General features: G+C 43.6%; 1 protein-coding gene across 4 annotated transcripts in view; it reads left to right on the forward strand.

Annotated features, from left to right (window-relative positions):
• Positions 1-15,761, forward strand: part of PPP2R3A (protein phosphatase 2 regulatory subunit B''alpha) — a 194,190-nt gene extending 178,429 nt beyond the window's left edge. For all 4 annotated transcript variants that reach the window (XM_044288771.1, XM_044288772.1, XM_044288773.1 and 1 more), the window contains 9 exons: positions 2,866-2,940; positions 5,034-5,120; positions 6,835-6,991; positions 8,621-8,669; positions 9,436-9,525; positions 10,476-10,651; positions 10,736-10,854; positions 12,578-12,684; positions 14,006-15,761. In XM_044288771.1, the coding sequence (XP_044144706.1) occupies positions 2,866-2,940; positions 5,034-5,120; positions 6,835-6,991; positions 8,621-8,669; positions 9,436-9,525; positions 10,476-10,651; positions 10,736-10,854; positions 12,578-12,684; positions 14,006-14,102 (957 nt within the window). In that variant the 3' untranslated portion in view covers positions 14,103-15,761. The remainder of the gene's footprint in view (positions 1-2,865; positions 2,941-5,033; positions 5,121-6,834; positions 6,992-8,620; positions 8,670-9,435; positions 9,526-10,475; positions 10,652-10,735; positions 10,855-12,577; positions 12,685-14,005) is intronic.
• The last annotated feature ends 1,366 nt before the right edge of the window (positions 15,762-17,127 follow it).

A 17,127-nucleotide genomic window follows, 5' to 3' on the forward strand; every position in this document is an offset into this window, starting at 1 on the left:
GAGATATATATATCCTAGATCAAAAACTATTATTCAACCTAGCCAAAACTAAAGTTGACTGCAAAAACTTCCAGCTGACTAATAGAGTCACAACACCTCCTGTTAACACTCCCCCAGCGATGCTGGTAAACAGGGAATGTGCTCTAGCCATTAGCGCACCCTTGTTCCATGGACATGCGCAGGGGTGCGGGGGCCATCTGGTGCGTTCCACGCTGGGGCGCATCACACCGGCATGCACATTAGAGAGGAGCGCTCCTCCCGATGCGCTCCAGAGTGGAACGCATCGGACTTCCGCTTGTCGGATCTCCGCATTTCTGGACAGGTGCACCACAGTAGTTCAGCGTCTCTAGCACGCTGACTAACACACACCCACCACTTCTGGTGGTCTTTTTGACTGTATAAAAGGTAGGAACCTTTATGTTATGTCTGTATACCACTTTTTTGTACTGCTCCTGAGGAAGGGACTCTGCATAGTCCCAAAACACGTTGAGCCGGATGTTTGACCCCTAATAAAGAATTTGAAAAGAAGCCCAGATTGATGTCGGCTGCCTTCATCTTCTGATACTCTACCGGCGATCCAGGCAGGGGGGGTTTATGGTTCCCTGGTGTCTTGAGTTTATCCAGGTAACCACCCCCCTCGTGAAGTAAGTCAATAGAGCTTGTACATAATATTTTTATCCCCTTAATCTTTAATTTTAATCCTATATTATTGAATGGAGACGAAGCTCTGATTCCTATATACAAATTTTATTGGCACATACTACCAACTGGGTCTGCCTTACTGGTTCCATCCTTGTTTGACCTGTATCTAATACACCCACGGGGTGGCATTTTATGCATTTTTATATATTTATATACATCTTCTCGTTTATTCACTTGCACATTTACTGATATCTATTTGGGTTTATGTTGAGGACTAATTTACATTAGTAGTCCCTTTACCGTGATCCTCTACTAGGAACCGGTGATCTGGCGCTCCACAGTGGGTTGGAACAGGTTGTACTCAGCGGGTTAAATCCCTAAACCTGCTGGACCCAACCAATTTGTTCTTGTTCCTTTTGCAATATTTGCAGTACATGCTGATTGAAATCCGCAAGGTGTCAACCCACTAGCAGCCTATTCACTCTAGCACCATATCCTATACTAACCTTCACACTAGCTCCTTATTCAGAGGCGCCTCTAGTTTGTTCTGATCCTCTGGATCTCTCTCCACAAGATCCGACTAACCCTCTTTTTCTGCCTCCTCTGAGAGCGGAGAGGATAGAGGTAGAAAAGCTCAGTGATGTATAGGTCTAAATGACTTGGAGAAGAAAAAACAGAGTAAAGTAAAAAGCAGAGTAAATCCTGACAGGACTCCTAAGAGAGACAGTAAGTGTCCTGATTACCACATACAGTGATTGACAGTTTTCCCTGTATCATTGTGTGTACACAGAGGGCGGTCAATCATCCCGTGCGTGCAGCGTAATTGGGACTCTCACTGTCTCTCCTAAGAGTCCTGTCAGGATGTACTGTACTTTTTACTCAGAGATCCGTCTCCGTCTCCCAATTTCTCTCTGTGTACTCAGATAGGTCAGCACTTATTACTTGATGGGTTTGCTTTAAAGGTTTTCCGTACTTCTGATATTGATGAACTATCATCAGGATAGGTTATTAATACCCATTGGTGAGGGTCAGGCACCCTGCACCCCCACCCATCAGCTTTTCCCTGCAGCCCCTGGTGCTGGAACTAGCGCTGTGAATGGATCAGGAAGCACAGCTCCATTTAAAGTATAGTGGCTGTCTGGGGTTACTGCAGCTCACCTCCCATTCACTTCAATGGTAGCTGAGCTGCAGTACCCAGAACGGCGCTGTGGTTCCCTCTCCATTCACAGTGCTAGTTCCAGTATCGGGGGTGCAGGGTGCCAGATCCTCACCAATGGGTATTAAGGACCTATCCTGATGATAGGTCATCAATGATTCTTAAAGCTTGGTCGCACACCGTTCGAGGCTTGCTATGTATAGGGTTCCGACCCCAATTGTAGACAATAATAGATCACAGCAGATGATCATCGATGCAGGGTACTTTTATTGTTGAGTACATCGGAAAACATGCGACAGTTCATGTGTGAACGTTTTCGGCACATAGGCCTTCGTCAGACACTATGCCGCAGTAGGTGCCAGGAGTAGAGAAAGTTTGACACACCGAGGGAAAAGGTGCAGTAATGCACCAGAGGCAAAAGGGTGCGTCCACCTTTTCCCTCGGTGTGCCAAACTTTCTCTACTCCTGGTACCTACTGCGGCATAGTGTCTGACGAAGGCCTATGTGCCGAAAACGTTCACACACGAACTGTCGCATGTTTTCCTATGTACTCAACAATAAAAGTAACCTGCATCAATGATAATCTGCTGTGATAGGTCATCAATGTCAGAAGCCTGGAAAACACCTTTAAATTATAATGGACTGCCCATTAAGCAGAGTAAAAAAAGAATACAAAAAACACAAGTTTTTTTACATATATATATATTTTTTAACTTTGGGCAAGTCACTTGTTCCTACTATTCATCGAAAACTAACACTAACAAACAAATAGTGCGAAGTGCGTTGTGGGCCATCATCAAATGTTACATATGGCCAATGATATACCAGCACCACCACCATAGAGACAAACCACTGATGTGAGGGACTCCTCTGCCATGGAGACTCTTGGCCAGTAAAAAGTTCTCCAGTTTTCTTACTTTATGGGTAGGATGTGGCACAAGATTAGGCTACTTTGGCCATGATTTGGATATTTCTGTTCCTGGCACCTTTGTCATAAACCCTTTGAGGTCGGCATAAGCCCTCACTATAATGCATAACAGTAATTCTTTATTTTTATTTTTTTGTAGGACATAGTGGACACACATCCTGGATTGACCTTCCTCAAGGAAGCTCCTGAATTTCACTCCCGGTACATAACTACGGTATGTTCTTCATTCGAACGGCTAATGCTGAGATGCCGCCTAATATAGGATAAAACAAATGATCCATTACTTGTCTTACATTACTCTGTTGTAGTATGCAGAGCATTACCCTTAGTGGGTTGTAGGCAACAGGACATTCTTCAGAGGTCTCCTAAGCGGAAAATGAATTTGCTATAGTCCCTACAGCAGATCAGTCTGGCTGAATAGTCAAGCTTGTGCTAAGACACCACCATGCAATGAGCTGCACAGAATGCACGACTCTACTGTAACTGTACTGTACTGGGCATCATCGTAACTGGATACGCACCGTGCAGGAGGAGGAGGAGGAAAATTGTCAGTGATTGAATCTACTTTTACCCTATGTTCCTGCTATATTCATTCAAAGGAAAGCAAAAAAATATATACTATTTGTCCTCCTGTGAGAGATCTTGATGAGGTTTTTACAGCACGGTCTGTAAACCTCTTCCCCAAAGTCTCCTGCCTGCCCCTTTATTACACTGTAACCCAGCTGCCACTTTTCTCTCCCTGGCAGCTGGCACTGTATGTGTTAGAGAGCAACAACCGGTGGCTCAGTGGTTAACACCACTTTGCTGTTACTAATAAATGCCTTGAGCCATAGCGAGTACGTCCCACGTGGATGTAACCATAAGGTACCCAGAAAGATGGACAATTTTCGGGCAACCATCTTTTGAAAAATATACCAAATGATACTTCGCGATGGCAGGCTGCTGTCTGCCTAAAATATGATTGGCCAGGTTGGAAATTGTAGGCTGTGGTTTGCTAAAACTACATGTGTATGGCATGACCAGCCAGATTTATTCCATCATTTGCCACTTTCCACTAGCAGCAGGGACTCTGTTCTGTTTTTTAAATGACTCCCGAAATGGTTTGTTTATATTATTTATCATACACATTGGTGTATCATAGAGTCACTGCATTTCACCACAGCAGCCTCTAGGGGGAGCTCAGTGCATGGAGATTTTACAGCTTCCTTTGAGTGCAAATAACAGTATACATTCCTATACACTGAGCTCCCCCTAGTGGTGGCTGCAGTTTTGTGCTATATTATGTGAAGAAAAGCAGAAGCTTTGGAGCTGCATAGTGCGGATTTATCAGTGGATTGTAAATACATTGAGAAATATGGTCTTCATAATGAGTGCTATATTTCTTAATCACTTGTTCCACTTTTTCCATCATGGAAATTGGATCAGAATTGGGTAAATATTTCATAATCATAAATATAAGGGACATACTTAGTTTTGCTATAGGGCCCTATGAGATCTGTGTACATCTCAGCCTGCTTTAGCAGCACTTATGCCAGATCTCCAGTCAGGGGCTGCCTGTTTCACTATGCAGTGGCCTGAACATAATTCAGCTATTACCTATCAAACAGTAGGGCTAGGAAATCACTCAAAGTGCAGTCTAAATTATGACTTATTATAATTGGAAACTGTCTCAAAGGGGTTATTAATATGACAATCATACATAATCTAGTACAAAAATATATTTTTAACAAGGTAGAACCAGAGATCTCCACATTTGTTGCTCCAATTGCTCTTCTAATTTTATTTCAAGCTGGTTGCTTAGGGGGCATGTCCTTTCTGCTACAGATTTTTCCCTGTAACCATCACAGCTTCTAACAGTAGATTGAGCTGGTGGCAGTTGAAGGATGGAGCTGAGCATGTGACCACCTCAGTTATGTGGACAGAGAAATAAAGAAAAGAATAAACAGCAGGTGGCGCTATACACAGATTTTATTAAATAACTCAGTGGCTATACTATATATTTATTTTTTATTACATGCTATTACAAAAGTATTCAGATCCAGGTGCTGGTTTAAGAAAATAGCGGCAGGACGTATCCGACAGGGTGAACAGCCTTCCAGATCCGTCCTGCCGCTAGTGTGAAAGTAGCCTTAGTAGAGTCTTCCATAGTCTAATCACTCTCGTGTTGAAAATTCCCCATGCCCGCTCCCTTATAAGTAGTGGTCGCCCTCTTACTGTGGGTACAGGACAGATCTCCACACATTGGGGAGCCAAACAAGTTTTGTGAAAAATGATAAAGAATGTAAATGTCACTGTTCTACCCGACAGGTCATACAGAGAATATTCTACACTGTGAATAGGTCGTGGTCGGGCAGAATCACATCTACTGAGATGCGCAGAAGTAACTTCCTGCAGGTAGGTGGCACCTCATGCACTGGTGCCAATTCTCCTAGGACCAAGGAGACAGAGCACCGCTGCCTGCATTTATGAAATATTACAGGAGTTACAGAACTATTCTTACCCGTCCTAAACTGCACCTGAGCATTCATTACTGATGCATCTCAGCAGGCGAACACCATCTCCCTTTTGGGGTATGTCCCACTGTTCTGCAGTGCATCTGGGTGCAATCTGCAGAGGCCAAATACGCAGCAAAGTGTGTAGATTTTGCTGTGGATTTCATTATAGGAACTCTGCGGATTTACCACAGGTTTCACGCTCTGTATGACAAATGGTAATCTCTGCATCCAATATCTGCAAACAGAAATCACCATGTTGCAGATTTATACTCTGCAGGCCATGTTGCGTGCAGATTTCACTGCGTAAACCACCCTCCACAGCGCGTGGATGAGATGCTGCTGTAAATGCTGGGGACGTTCTGCACTGTGTAGCTGTATCCTTACTGCTTCCTCTTAAAGGCTGGGGACACCTTCGCGGCAATTTTTTTATGATTGTATTTTACTCATTTTGGGCTAAAAATGTTTTTTGTTTTTTAACAACTTTTGTTCCCCAGCCTTCATTTTCAGTGTATCTGCAGACTACCCTGCCTTCTGTTTTACACTAAATCTGTCAGAGCTCATGTGTAGTAGCCCTTATCTCTGAACTCCTGACAGCTCTTAAACACTTATTATAGTGTGGTACGAATATGGTTTAAGTTAATGTTTATGATCTGTCAGGAGTTCATGTGTACATGGTTAATACTAGGCACTTACTAATGTATTATAATTGCCTATATTGTCTTCTTTGCTGGCTAGATTCATTTTTCCATCACATTATACACTGCTTATTTCCAGAGGTGATGACCACCCTGTAATCCAGCAGCGGTGGTTGTGCTTGCACACTGTAGGAAAAAGCGGTGGCCGAGACTGTGGGAGCGCACATAGGCATACATGCACAGGAGCTCCTGGTCTGGCCACCTTGTATCTGTGCAGCAGCAGCTGTAACCCCGGAAATGAACAGTGTATAATGTGATGTAAAAAATGAATCCAGCCAGCAAAGGAAACAATATGGACGATCACAATACATTAGTAAGTGCCTTGTAATAGCTTTCTCTACATGATAAATGCCATATGCTGAAGTGAGACAACCCCTTTAAGGGGATCTGTCAGCAGATTTGTACCTATCGCACTGGTTGACCTGTTACATGTGCACCTGGCAGCTGAAGACATCTGTGTTGGCCCCATGTTCATATTAAGTTTTAATATACCGTAAGTAAAATATACTGTAAGCAACGGGGGTGTTGCCATTACCCCTAGAGGCTCTGCTCTCTCTGCAACTACCGCATCCTCTGCACTTTGATTGACAGGGGCAGACAGTGAAAATGTCATCACACCTGGTCCCGTCAGTGAAAGAGCAGAAAATGCAGCAGTTGCAGAGAGAGCAGAGCCTCTAGGTGTACCGGCAATACCCCGTTGCTCCTAGAGGCTCATTTGCATATATTTTTCTCAGCAATGCGGGCACATATGAACATAGGACCAACACAGATGTCTTCAGCTGCCAAGTGCACATGTAACAGGTCAGCCAGTGTCATAGGTATAGACCTGCTGACAGATGCCCTTTAAGGACTGCTGCTATTCATCAGTTTTTTCCTTTGGTAATAAGAACACTTGTATCGTTCTCTCCTGTCGTGCAGACATTGGCTTTGCTGGAGGAAGAGGACGACATTAACCAGGTGACGGACTACTTCTCCTATGAACACTTCTATGTCATCTATTGCAAGTTTTGGGAGCTGGACACCGACCACGATCTGTACATTGACCAGAAAGACCTGGCGAGATATAATGACCATGGTGAGTGTAAGTGTAAATGTAAACCCCCTGCCTGTGCAATGTCATTCCTCAGCCCCCGGCCAGGGTACATCGCTTCCTACTAAAGCTCCTGTAATTAGGTGTGCACGGATCCTCGCCTAACTAATGTATACTGTACTTATATAGCGCTGACATATACTGCAGCAAATCCGGGACTTTACGGCCAGTTTAGGATTAACGACCTGACTTAAAATAACAATCATTACATCTAAGGCACCAAGGGAATCACTCCCGGACACTGGAAATCTGGAAAGGCAACATTCACAAGACAGTGAAAAACCAGTTGAAGTCAAGGGGGCTATTCACAGGGCTGTTTTGTTTAATGGCTAATGAACAGCGGACGTAAAAAAAAAAATAGGACATGTCCTTTCACAGCCAGACAAGACCCCATTGAAATCAGAGGGGCGTTTTTTTTGTTTTTTTTAAACTCGTTTTTATTGAAAAGTAACAAGGTAAGGCATCAGTACAGATACAATCGTACAAGATTGTCAGTATACTATACATGAACAACGTGAGCAATAAAGTTATTCCACAGTCAGTGATAAATTGTTCATTTTATGCAGTACAAATACAATACAATAAAGCAGGTAAATGCAAAGGGACTGTTTTTAATGGCCGTTTAGACAGAAGTGCACCCGTCTAAAGGCCACTAAAAACGGAATACACTAAAAGCCATTTGGGATTTAAATAAATAAATATATATATATATATATATATATATATATATATATATATAAACCTAATCACCCATTATGTGACGACATAGGAGTACAGGCCCTAAAGCCTGCAGTGACGAGCAAGTGCACATGCAAGTGGTTAAAGTTTTTTTATAAATGTTTTTTTTAATCTGTCAACACTACCAGGGCTCGGCGTGGGGGCATTTTGTATTCTGGGGGCACAATGAGGCACACAAATATATATACTAAGGCGGCCATTATTTATACTGAAGGGGCACTATGGGCAAATATTCATACTGGGGGCACTAAGGGTAATTATTCATACTGGGGGGCACTAAGAGGCTATTATTTAAACTGAGGGGGTGCTGTGGGGTCATTATTCATACTCAGGGCACTATGGGGGCCATTTGATGTCCAAGGACACTGCAGGGGACAGGATGTAAAAAAACAAAAAAAGCCAATGAGCCACATCAGTTTTTAACTTGCTTGTTTCAAAAAGGCTGTTTAGATGAAACGCGTCACATCTGCTTGTATTTTGTTTATGGCAATAAAGTGAAGATTCAGTAGCATCAAAAAGTGAGTGTTGATCCACTTCCTCTACTCGGATGTATGGGCCTGCAACCCAGGATACAAGCACCACCTTTCTCCCAGAGTGCGGCCACATCTCTGACAGATCAGCGGCAAACTCCATCTAAGTTACCTGCGGGTTTGCTGCCGATGTGCTGTGGATTTCACCACATGAAGATCCGCTGTTTTTACATCTGTGTGGATGAGGGTTGAAAGATGTCGTCCACTTTCCTGCTGCTGTAAAACATTGTGGATTTTTCACCTGCGACTAAATGGCAGAAGGTCCATGGCACCTCTGTGCTGCGGGGACATACTCTGATACGAGTTCCACACTCTGAATTGTCATTTGTTATTTTTTATCTTTTAGCATCCTCAAACAGAATCATAGAAAGGATATTTTCCGGAGCAGTCACACGGTAAGATGAGGACAGCCGAGTGTGAAATGGAGATTTTTTTTTCTCTCATTGCATTCAGTTGGATGATCTGAAATCGAATGCGTTATAACATCAGGAAGTTTCAGTGAAGTCCGAAAAATGTCACGTGAATGCATCTTGGTGCAGCTGGAGGAGGCATAGGTGCCCCGTTCTAGACCCCAACTCACACTTGTGGAGAAGGGTTTAGTCAGGGCATTCGTCCCCAGTTGTTTTAGTGTTTTATGGAATTTTATAGATTCTGTAATTTACTGGGGTCTGTCCTGTTGATGGATTTCATTTAAGAGAACCTCTGTGTTAATTCTACACCGCAAATTGTGGAAAGTCTCTGTTTTTCCATTCTCCATCAAGTTCAACCAAGAGATAGGTGGGGATGTGAAGCCCAGAAGGAAGCATATATATGGAGGAGCAGCAGTATGATTAAGGAATGAGCAGAGTGACCTCTAGTGGCTGGGTGTGGTATCCACATATAGGGACTGCACTGCTATTCTCAGTCAGGTCTTATATGGCGTAGAATGTAAGGAGAAATGAGGAAGCAGAAGGGTCCCTTTTTTTTATCTACGGAAAGCTGTGAAATAAAAATCATCCTATTAAAATCAGTATTATTTCAGATGTAGTTTCTGGTGCACAATGCCATTTAGAGTATAAGAAAAAAAATCCTCATTCCAGAAGTTCCATATTGCGTTGTGAATGCAGCTCATTGTGCAAATAACATGGCTTCCAATGTAAATTGTACTGTATTTATTCACAGAGGGAACGCTATCCAGAGGGAGGGCCGGATGAGCTATGCAGAATTTGTCTGGTTCCTGATATCTGAGGAAGACAAGAAAAACCCAACGAGGTAAGCAGATGGGTCATATTCTACAATACAGCACAATATATAGTGTTTTTTTTTTGCTCGTAGATCCAGAAATCTGGCAAATGCCAAGACTATGCCTAGACAGAGAGAAGGGTGCGTCTGTATGGTCAAACTAAAAGTGTTATTCATTCTGCAAATGTTAATGGATTAAAGGGGTTGTCCGGGCTTTTAATACTGATGACCTATCCTCAGGATGTCATCAATATCAGATTGGCGGGGGTCTGACTCCTGGCAACCCCGCCGATCAGCTGTATGAAGGGAAGGTGCATGCACCTGCTCACTGCTGCCATGTCTATGATGAGCAAGAAGAGAGACTGGAGACGGCACGCGCACAGTGCGTCTTCCATTCATACAGTCGATGTGCGGGGGTCCGACAGCTGCATGAAAAGAAGGTGCTGATATTGATGACCCATCCTGAGCATAGGTGATCAATATTAAAAGCCCGGAGAACCCCTTTGAAGGTGTTGTCCACTCCCATTATATTTATGGCCTATCCTTAGGAAAGACCATCAGTATTTTAGTGGGAGTGGCCAGATACCCCCGCTAGTTAGCTGCTTGGGAGTAGCTCTGGTGCCAGAACTACACCGTTCCATCCGTTGTGTAGTGGACGGAGTTGGTTATTGCAGCACTACTACCATTCACTACAGCTGGGAGCAGTGCTGCAGTAGCCAGCTCCGTCCACTGCACAATGGACAGAACTGTGTAGTTCCAGCTCCGGAGCTACTCCCTAACACCTGATCAGTGGACATGCGGGCTGTTGAACCAGCACTGATCAGATATTGATGGCTTATCCTGAAGATAGGCCATCAATATAAAATAGTGTAAGTTGTTATACACAGAGTGATGGTGCAGAACAAACGTAGGATCTATAAGAAAGGCCAAATTTTCATGTCATTGGTCTGATACCAAATCCTTGCAATACCTTGCTGTAGCATTGAGTACTGGTTCCGGTGCATGGACCTGGATGGAGACGGCGTGTTATCCATGTATGAACTGGAATACTTCTATGAAGAGCAGTGTGAGAAGATGGAAACTATGGGTATTGAGCCACTACCCTTCCAGGATCTGTTGTGCCAGCTCTTAGACCTGGTAAAACCAGAAGTTGAAGGTACAGAGCATTCATATTAAAAGCTACTTACTTGTACCAATATGATTCTGAAATTGACTCCCTTTTTCTTGCTTTCCCTTTTAGGTCGAATCACTCTGAAAGACCTGAAACACTGTAAAATGGCTCACATATTTTATGACACCTGCTTTAATCTCGAGAAGTACCTGGACCATGAACAAAGAGATCCTTTTGCACTGCAAAAGGTACCAACATCTAATTGTGTGTTCTGTCTTCATCCATCCACAATGAAGGGGGGGGGGGGGGGTCTATGCTGCCTTGTAATGTACTGGTGATTAACTAAAAGGATAGTCTAACCGCTATAACTTATTACTGGCGGCGATAACTGATATTCATAGTGTGGTATATAAGGCTTACCCTTTATGGTTAAGGAAATGTGTCATCAGAAAATGACCTATCGTTTAATCAAGTGTTTGTTAAACTTTTTATTTTTTTTATTTTTTTATTTTTTTTTGGTAATTTGTTTACATTTTACATGTTACTGTCTATATATATATATATATATATATATATATATATATATATAAAAATCATGAAATCCTGCAGTTTTTAGTCTGACCAATAATCCACACAAAAGGCTAACACTTCCTGTCTTGTAGATCATTTCTCAGAAAGCTTCTCTTATAACACCTGTACATAGATAACACAGGATCCACCATTCACATATGATGGGTCACGTCTTATCTACTCCCCCACCCTGCACAATGACACATGAGCATGTCCACTAGTACGATTTCCTATAAATGCCAATGGACATTTACAGTGTACGGGTTCCTTTGGTCCATGGGACTGCTGTAAAGCATGGCAATACATGGCATATTATGCCCAACCTGCAAAACTATTAAACATGCATATCATCAAATAAAAATACACTGACTAGAGAGTGGAGGTAAACGGCCAAAGCCTGATTTATTAAACAAATACCAAATACAACTTAACTTAAACTTTTAAGAGCCTAGTCATAAACTCAGACTCCAATACTTTAAATATATATATCTATATATCAGAGTCCATCCCATCACGGGACGACTATCATTACTTCACCCAACATCAGGCACGGCCCCAAATACCTACCATACATAAGGGCGGGCGGGAGGGGCACAAAGAATCCGGCTCCACAGGCAGGTTCAGATCAAAGACAAGCCCAGCCTGCGGAGCACGGACAATTATAGCCCCCCAACATTCCAATAAGCCAATCAGATGTCGTCTCCAGGGCTCCGCTAACCTTCCCCGAAACCCTGGGACAACATAGGCTAAAAATCCCACCAATTGCAGGACACTCACTGGGCAGAAATATTCCTCTGCCCAGTGATCCCACAAGAGCGGGAAACCCTTTTTCCCGCCAAAATTGCCTCCCAAAATAACTAACCTGTCACCGGGCAGACAATCCCACAGGGCAGACAGCCATCAGGCAAATGCCAGTATGGCCTTGCATCCCCCTCCATAATGTCCGGGGTCCCCTCATTACGTGAATTCAAATAACAGAAGCTGAGGCAATCTAATTATGTACAGAAAACAGAATAAAAAAATTACAGTCAGAAATGTAGGTGCTGGTCCAGCCTCTGGAACCTCCGCCACCATTTTCTAAAATTAGGCTCCCCAAATCTGTCTTCAGTTTAGAACTATTTCTAAATGGTAAGAAGCCCCAAACATAGTCTCAAGGAAAGGTCTATCTAGCGGTGGCCCCCCCTTATAATACTGCATGGAAATAGTGGTGATTATACAGACAAATGCTTAAAGGCGGGTTCACGTCATGTCTTTCCCATCCGTTTGACGTATGCATTGGGGGGAAAAAAATGATACATTAGCGCAGTGGCAATTATACTAAGATTACAGAAACATTTTGGAAAACCTCCTACAATATTCTGTTCTCCTGACTCACGTCCACCATCATCGCTCTCTCTGCAGGATGTTGACAGTGAAACACCGGAGCCATCAGACTGGGACAGATATGCGGCTGAAGAATACGAGATCCTGGTCGCTGAGGAAACTGCCACTGAGCATTTACAAGAGGGGTGAGTGCCTATAAGTGTCTGTAAACAAGGACTACATGTTTTGTACTTTTTTTTACTTGTCCAAGTCTGCAAGCTGCGATTACGGTTTGTACCACAAAAAGATAGTTGATGGTGATATCTAAAGATGCCATGATTGACGTATTGTCCACAAGGAGGTTAGGTTGCCCTTCCTGCTGATACTGTATTGGCCGCGTAGCACTAGTCACGCCTATCTTTATATACATGACTTACACATTGGTCTAGGTGTGGCTCCATTGGAATAAATACATCAGAAGTTCATGGTCGTTGTAAGGAACCTTGATTTGTCTGTTTTGAATTATTATTAGGAAATAGTTTTTACTTAAATTCCAGAATATACTGTAAATACTTAAAACGGTTATCCGACTTTTTGATCTGATCAGGGGGTGAATGGGGCTGAGCTGCACCTAGGCCATGTCACCGATGGTTGTGATCTCACTCGCCTATGGTAAGCAGCAAGATGGCATTGGCGCTTAGAGGAGCTCTGGTGCCTTCTCAAACATCTGATCGGCGGGAGTCCCGGGTGTCAGACCCTCACCAATCAGATGCTGATAACCTATCCAGAGGATAGCTCATCAGTTCTGTACAAGGCAAAGGCTGTAGGGAGACTTGATGGGAATCGGTCACTTGGTATGGGGCCACTAAACCACCAGCTGCTGTGTAGCTATTCCATATCAAACCATCCATCTCTGCAAAGTATAGTAAATGAAGATCTAACTTACCAGAAGAGGAGTCCGGGACTCCTGTGTAGTGGGATTGGCCAGTGAATCGAGGTGTACCGTCGTCCGCTTCATCGGCACAGGCATCCCAGTCGCATCTTCCAATAGGTTAGATTATTATTTGCTGTTCTCTGCAGAAACTCTGTTTGATGAGGGCAGGTTTAGGAGCGCAAACCTCAGCTGCCTATTGGCGTACTGGTGCTTTAATGGCCCTTAACCAGGTGGTAGGTGCCCTTTAGTGCTGCCATGTGTATGCCAATAATGATTGCCAGCTTTATCAATATCTGATTGTCATGAGATTGAAGAGGTGACGGTGATGAGCGGAACGCCAAGGTCTCTCTTGTTTTTACTACACCATGTGCCATCTTTGTCCATGCACTGTCTGGTATTGCAGCTCGACCCCTAAAATTTGAATGGGGTGAGGCAAGGCAAAGAACATGGCAAGAAGGTGCTCCTGATAAGTGGGGATTTGGCAGTCAGACATGTATCTATCACATATCCTTGCCATAGACCATCAGTTAGCACACAACCCCTGTTACTAACAGAGCAGGTAATAAATGTTATATTCTGTTTGCTGCTGACAGGTCGTTTGAAGATGACTACGATGGGGACGAAATCATTGCTGCTCCCGAAATCAACAATAAGATGGATAAATTGGTCATCTCTGACCTGACGGCGTGAGACGGCGCCTGCACCTGCCACTGGACAATCAGACTGACCAGTATTTATGGACTGAGCCCTGGTCACCAGAAGACTTTCAGGGGGAAATAATATATAAATATATTTTTTATGATTATTTTGTGAAGAGAATTGCTTTTGCTTTTTGTAAAAAGCGCAATATCATAAGTTCTGCTTATATTTGACCGCGTTGTGTGTGGGCGTGCACGAGTTTGCTGACAAATGAACAGAAAGCCATTTATGTGCAATATGTCTTAAATAAGGGACCTTGTGTATCCACCCCAGTGCAGAGGAGGACTGGAGAGGTTAACGGAAGCAACCAATCATACTCCAGCTCTCATCTCCTAACCTTTACTGGAATGATGAAAGCAGGAATCTGGTTGGCTGCTGTGTGTAACCGCTCCTGGCCTCTTCCAGTGTGAATACATGTGGGCCTTTGTGTTCATTGTAGAGAAATGACCTGATGTAATTGTATTTAATCACTGCCTGTACCCAACTCGTATCTGTACGCTGCCGATACACAGAACCAAAGCTCCACTGTCCGTAAATCAGGAAACCTCCATTAAGTATATGCATGGAGTCCAGTATTTCTATTTATCACAGGTTTCCAGTATTCTTTATAATGTGTATAATTCATACCTATCTCTATACTGTGTAAATATGTGTAAGAGGAACAGAATGGAATAATCATGCAAAATTATTACAAGGGTTACCTATAATGATGAGAATGGCAAAGCATTCTGGGACATGGGACAACTACTGAAGAGCAGCATTGGAAACCATATAAAGATGTAGCAGAGCTGAGCTAATAAAGGCACTATGGTAGTGCTGTCTGTGGCATAATAATATGACGCCCTCTGATGTCCGTTTGCCCTAATATGATTATATAGGTGGGCACGTAGGCCTAATGAGCTGGGTGCAGTCCCTCTCTGAGTCGGGCACTCCATAGAAGTAGCTTTATGTCCTGGGTGCCAAAGAAGGACCATAGCCTCTGCAGTTTTATGGAGATGACTCCGCCTGCAGGAGAAGACATTATATTGTTAGCTGCCAGAGGGGGAAGAAGACTGATTGACCTCAGAAGATGCCACCAGCAGCACAGCATCAAGGGGAAAACATAGAAGCACAAATTTATGAATAAGGTCCTTTTATGGAACATGGCAAATTATATGAAAGCAGCAATTCGCAGCCTTTCAGAACCTGTGGCATGACACTGATCAGTGGGATAATCCCTCTAGTAAATATCTTACGGGCGATCACCTGTATAATGAGGATGCGGCTCCCTTATAATGTGTCTTCTCCAGTGAATTAAACTATATGACCACATTTTCTGAATATACTTTCCATCGGTTAGCCTGCTGAGAACAATCACTGCCCTTACACCCGGGTGCCAGTGTTGACCACCAGCAAGTCCCAGAATGCTCAGTCACTAGATACCATGTCTCTTACAGTTAAATACATGCAGGATCCCTGTGTATAAAGCACTTTTAGGGAATTTTATGTTGCCCATTCATACTATGCCACCTCTCTCTCCCCTGCCTTGTCTGTTACTTCTATTGTTTGATCCTTCCTGGGATGTGCCTTCATTCTTTGTAGACAAATATATCAGTTCAGAGTTTTAGTTTTGTAAGTAGTGTATATATATTAAAAATGAGTGGTACCTAATGCTGTATCATCGACCATCTCTTATTGTTACCAAGCTTATGAGGCGGGTGCAATAGCCATGCTGCCAGCTTATGAGGCGGGTGCCCTAGCCATGCTGCCAGCTTATGAGGTGGGTGCCCTAGCCATGCTGCCAGCTTATGAGGTGGGTGCCCTAGCCATGCTGCCAGCTTATGAGGCGGGTGCCATAGCCATGCTGCCAGCTTATGAGGCGGGTGCCATAGCCATGCTGCCAGCTTATGAGGCAGGTGCCATAGCCATGCTGCCAGCTTATGAGGCGGGTGCCATAGCCATGCTGCCAGCGGTTATGGCATCTATCTTAGAACCGCAGGTTAAGCTACAAACGCTGGATCCTTATCCTGAAACGTTTTTGCAGGGATGAGACTCTCCCAACTTAGGGTACTTTCACGCTAGCGGTTTTCTTTTCCGGCACTGAGTTCCGTCCTAGGGGCTCAATACCGGAAAAGAACTGATCAGTTTTATCCTCATGCATTGTGAATGGAGAGCAATCAGCATCAGGATGTCATCAGTTCAGTCACTGAACGGCGTTTTGGACGGAGCAAATACCACAGCATGCTGCGGTATTACCTCCATCCAAAATTCCGGATCAGTTGCCGGAATGCCGGATTCGGCATTAATTTACATTGAAATGTATTGGTGCCGGATCCGGCATTAAAAAAGCGCAATGCCGGATCCGTCCTTCCGGTCTGCGCATGCGCAGACTGGTAAAAATGTGAAAAAAATATATATAACGGATCAGTCTCTCCAGATGATATCTGGAGAGACGGATCCGTTCTTGCAATGCATTTATAAGACGGATCCGCATCTGGATCTGTCTACACATGCTGTCCGTTTGCATGCAGATTGCCGGATCACTCTGCCGCAAGTGTGAAAGCAGCCTTACTTAGGCCATGGTCACATTTTGCTTTTGGCCTCTTTAAATTAAATGTTGGGAAAAACTCTCAGAAATGGAAGCTCTGACAGAGGCCTAAGGGTATACGCACATGGCAGTGAAGTATACGGATTTTCCTGTGGTTTTCGCTGCCTTTCCACACCAAATCTGCGACAAAAAATTTGTATGTGTTACAGATTTTGCCATGGATTTTTGATGTACCTCTGCCCCAGATCTTACCGTTTGCATTGCAAAGGGTGAAATCTGCCCTGAACATCCATGCAAACAATTGAGATCTCTAATCTATACTTATGTGGTGTTGTATTACACTGCACAAAAAAGTGCAATACGCCCTGTGTGCATATACTCTAACACTGGCATCCATTTAATGGATACCTTGTCAAAAGCTGTTGAAAAAGGTTATGATTAGAGTTGAGCGAACACCTGGATGTTCGGGTTCGAGAAGTTCGGCCGAAC

This window comes from Bufo gargarizans, chromosome 4, assembly GCF_014858855.1.
Source record: "Bufo gargarizans isolate SCDJY-AF-19 chromosome 4, ASM1485885v1, whole genome shotgun sequence".
In the NCBI taxonomy this organism is placed as follows: Eukaryota; Metazoa; Chordata; class Amphibia; order Anura; family Bufonidae; genus Bufo; species Bufo gargarizans.